Source organism: Panicum hallii, chromosome 2 (genome assembly GCF_002211085.1).
Source record: "Panicum hallii strain FIL2 chromosome 2, PHallii_v3.1, whole genome shotgun sequence".
In the NCBI taxonomy this organism is placed as follows: domain Eukaryota; kingdom Viridiplantae; phylum Streptophyta; class Magnoliopsida; order Poales; family Poaceae; genus Panicum; species Panicum hallii.
In genome coordinates, this window is record NC_038043.1 from 33,186,599 (window position 1) to 33,190,644 (window position 4,046).

General features: G+C 51.5%; 1 protein-coding gene across 1 annotated transcript; it reads left to right on the top strand.

Moving 5' to 3' along the window:
* Nucleotides 1-256: 256 nt before the first annotated feature.
* Nucleotides 257-937, top strand: LOC112880955. The gene is made up of 2 exons (XM_025945681.1): nt 257-727; nt 821-937. Exons 1-2 carry the CDS (start codon nt 257-259, stop codon nt 935-937), a joined length of 588 nt encoding a protein of 195 aa, XP_025801466.1.
* Nucleotides 938-4,046: the final 3,109 nt, after the last annotated feature.

Below are 4,046 nucleotides of genomic sequence, written 5' to 3' on the forward strand. Positions count from 1 at the left end.
GCCTCTTACCCCTGAGCAGGAGAAGGCTTTTACCGAGGCCAACACACTTTTTTTGGGCTCTGTGATTGGTACACTTGTAGATCATCTATAGGATGTGTACCTTCATCACACAGGCGCTAAAAAGTTATGGGACGCCCTGGAGGCCGACTATGGCGGCACAGATGCTGGAGCTAAGTTGTACATCATGGAGCAGTACCATGACTACAAGATGACCGATGGGAAATCTGTAGTCGAGCAGGCTCATGAGATATAGTGCATGGCCAAGGAGCTTGAGCACCTCAAGATCAACCTACCCGACAAGTTTGTGGCTGGTGGCATCATTGCCAAGTTGCCTCCTTCATGGAGGGATTTCGCCACTACTCTCAAACACAAGAGGATGGAGATATCAGTGTCTGATCTGATAGCATTCCTTGATGTTGAGGAAAAAGCTCGGGCCAAGGATGGGCGATCTAAGGCTGTTGAGGCCCAGACTAGTGCCAACATGGTGCAGAAGTCTCACGGCAAAGGCAAGGGCAAGGAAAAAAAGATCAAGCCGCAGCCTACCACTACTTTCAAGAAGAAGAAGAAGTTCAAGGAAGGTCAAGACTGTTTTGTGTGTGGATCTACCGATCATTGGGCAAAGAAGTGCCCACACCTCAAAGGAGGGAAGCCTTCACCTGAGCAGAAGACTGCAAACACGGTCACCATGGCTGGAGTGGAAACCAGTGGGTACAATTCTTTACCTTCGGTTTTTTCAGTATTTCAATCTACTAGTTGGTGGCTTGATATTGGTGCAAATGTTCATGTGTGTTCTGATGCTACCTTGTTTTCTTCTTACTAGTCCGCTCGGGATTCTACAGTGATGATGGGCAATGGGTTGCATGCTACTGTTCGTGGTGTTGGCACGGTCGATCTGAAGCTTACTTCGGGAAAGATCGTGCAGCTGAAGAACGTGTAGCATGTCCCTACTATCGGCAAGAATCTAGTTAGTGGATCCCTTTTATGTAGGGATGGTTTTAAAGTAGTGATTTGTAACACCCTAATGTAAAATTTTGAGATTTATAATGAATTTAAATTGGCTCCATTAATTTTCTAAGGATTTATTTTGCCTAGCTTGCATTTAACCAAATTAAATTACACAAAGAATTAAAATTTATTTTAGGTTCAACATGTTTTGTGCATTCATGCCGGTGCATAAGTTTTATTTGATTGCGTGGTTAGAGTTGGATTCAAATTTATTTGAATTCAATTGGTTTGAGTTTGATTTTGAAAAAGAAAAAGGAAAGGGAAATAGAGAAGCAGTCCAACCAGCAACCCAGTCCACCTGCGGCCCACTTCTCCCCCTCCCACGCTCGGCCCAGCTCCCTCACCCCGCCTCCCTCAGTAGCCAGCTCGGCCCGCTCCCTTTCTCCTTCTCTCTCTCTCACTGACCGCTCGACCCCACCTGTCGGCGCCTCCTCTTCCTCCTTCCTTTCTTCCTCCTCGCAGCACCGGCCGCGCAACGGCCACCGCGATCCCCGCCTGCCTACCCCGAGCGCGACCCCCCAAGACCCCTGCCTTCTCCTTTAAACGCGCCCGCAAGCCCCTGCGCCTTTATCCCCTACTCGTGGCCACCGCCCTAAACCCTAAGCCTCTGCCCGCCTCGCCCCGGCGCATTGGGCCCTCTGCTCCGCCGTGGACCAGCCGCTCCGCTGCACCCCAGCCCCGGCCAAGCCCCGCATCAGCTCCACCTCGGCGCCAGGAAGCTTCCCAAGCTCTTCCCTCACGACCCCGACCCGTGTAGCGCCAGAATTCCACCCGAGGACTGCCGCCGTGAGTTGCTCCTCGCCCTCGATTCCTTGCCGCCGGTAGCCCTCCGACCCACTTAACCCTCATGGCACCTCCGCAGGCGCACCGCGAGCTGACCCGTGGGGATCAGAAGCCCGGAGACGCCCTGCATTGACCTCCCCCACGAGCGCCGCCCATCCCCGCCGCTCGGACCTCGCCGCCGACTACCCTGCGCTGTCTCTCTGGTCGATCCGAGCCCTCGGTGAGCACCACGTGGTCCTTCTCTTCTTGTTGCGCTAGGTCTGGTAGGCTGTAGCCCACCCTTATGGCCGGACCACGCACGCCGGCACTCCGCCGCCGCCGCTCCATCGGGGTAGGCCCTCTGCAGCTCTACACCGCCGCCTTGTTGCCCTGTTTTGGCTTGCCTTTGCACCGTGCACGTGCTCGGCCCCATTTGCTCCCTCTCCTGTGCCCAGATCAGCATGCATGCGTGCACGCCGGCGAACGCCACCACCCAGACCCGCCTCCGCTGTCGCAACAGTGTCCCCGAGCACCCCCGATGCCCGCAAGTGTCCCAGGTGGATTACGCGTGTCACGCTGATCACGGCAGACCCAAGCCCCGCTCGATTTGACCACCGGAGCACCGGAATTGGCGAAGTCCGGTGAGCCCGAGCCGCGCGCCGCCGCGGGAAATCATCTTCGGTGACCGGCGCCGCCACCCCGCGCGCCGAAACCCCGTGAGCCGTCTGATCCCGAGCCAACGCCCCCGATTAGATCGCGGTCCGTTTAGATCTGAGCCGCGAGATCGGGATCCAATGGATTAGATTAGATCCGAGCCGTTAGATTTAGATCTAGTGGCCCAGGTTAGAAGTTACCGGTTCCCCCTGGCAGCTTTGCTAAAGAGACACTGAGTTTCTTTGGAATCAACCCGCAGTCCATCCCCGTTCAAAAGTAATTCCAGATAAGCCCTATTTTTAGCGTTTAGACCCCTGAGCTTCTTGGATATAGACCCCGCCGTCCAGACCTTAAGTTTTAGCACGTTAGACCCTGCGTCTATGGTTTAATTAGGTTTAGGCCCTCGGTTTTTGCACAGAAACCTCTAGAACCTTCTGTTTTCTTACAGAGAAGCCGCTAGACCTTGTTTTAGCCTAGTTTTCGCGTCTTAGCTCTGTTTTAGGAGGTTTTCGCGCTCACGTGATCGTTGTAACGCGTAGAATAGCTTTAGCTTAGTTTTGTGTGCTGTTTTATTGTATTGATGTACTGTTTCTTATCTTTTGCCTTTGTTTGCATGTATGTGCCTGCGTGGACCATGCTTGGACATTACAATCGTGAGTAGACGTTGAGCCACCGGAGGAGCACCAGGAGGCACCTTCTTCAGACGCGTTTGAGCAGCAGCCTGGAGAGTTTGAGGAAGGCAAGTATAATATGAACATCCTATCACTTTTAAATACAATTTCATACTGCATTTTAATACTGCATGCCTATAAGGATTTACTAGCCACTTTTATCCTTTATATAAATACCTTGGGTTGCATTTTGGTTAGTTGTGCTAGGTGCTGAACTCTCATACACTTGGTCCTTTTAAATTAAATTTGATTAATGATATATGCAACTTGATTCTGAGAGTGGCCCTCTGTGTTGTGTGCTTGAGCGGCTCACGTCTTATTGAAATATGTTTTAATAGAAACATGGTTTAGGGGGCCATCACGATGCTTAGTGCTTGGTTGGACACTCTCCATAAGGACCGGTTCATAGAGCGACAACCTGGGACAACCGTGCAACCACAAGACTGGAATGGGATGGTCTTGACTTACTAATTAGGTCATTTTGGTCTGGGAGTAACTTACCTGCGGGGCAAGAGGGGTGGTAAGCTTCAATGGTCCCTGCTCCTCCGGCTTGGTCTGTGCTGTGTGCTTGTACTCCCGTGAGGTGGGCCCCATCGTCGCTGATCCAGAAACCTTAGCGGTTACACCTTACTAACGTGATCCTTTGTAACGGTCTCGTAGTGCGTTTGCTAGTCATCTCACCTAAGTGTGATGAACAACTAGCGAAGCTCACAACTTGTGGGTAAAGTTGTGCAACCTCTCGAGAGTGTAAAACTGGTATACTAGCCGTGCTCACGATCATGAGCGGCCCAGATCCTCCGTCTGATTAGTAGGGTTTATCCTTGGTGGTTTGGCTCGGATTTCAGTAGACTCTTGATTAATTTTGGTTATTTATTTATGTAACTTGGGTTATGGTAATTCATCCACTTGTAGAAAATAGCTTTAATAAAATTTGCCAAGATTAAAAGCTAATGC

Bases quoted from the DNA above. Each gene is read 5' to 3' on its own strand.
- LOC112880955 (XM_025945681.1), top strand. From the start codon at position 257: ATGGCCAAGGAGCTTGAGCACCTCAAGATCAACCTACCCGACAAGTTT. The intron at 728-820 runs GTTTTTTCAGTA...TCTTCTTACTAG, and splicing joins GGTACAATTCTTTACCTTCG to TCCGCTCGGGATTCTACAGT.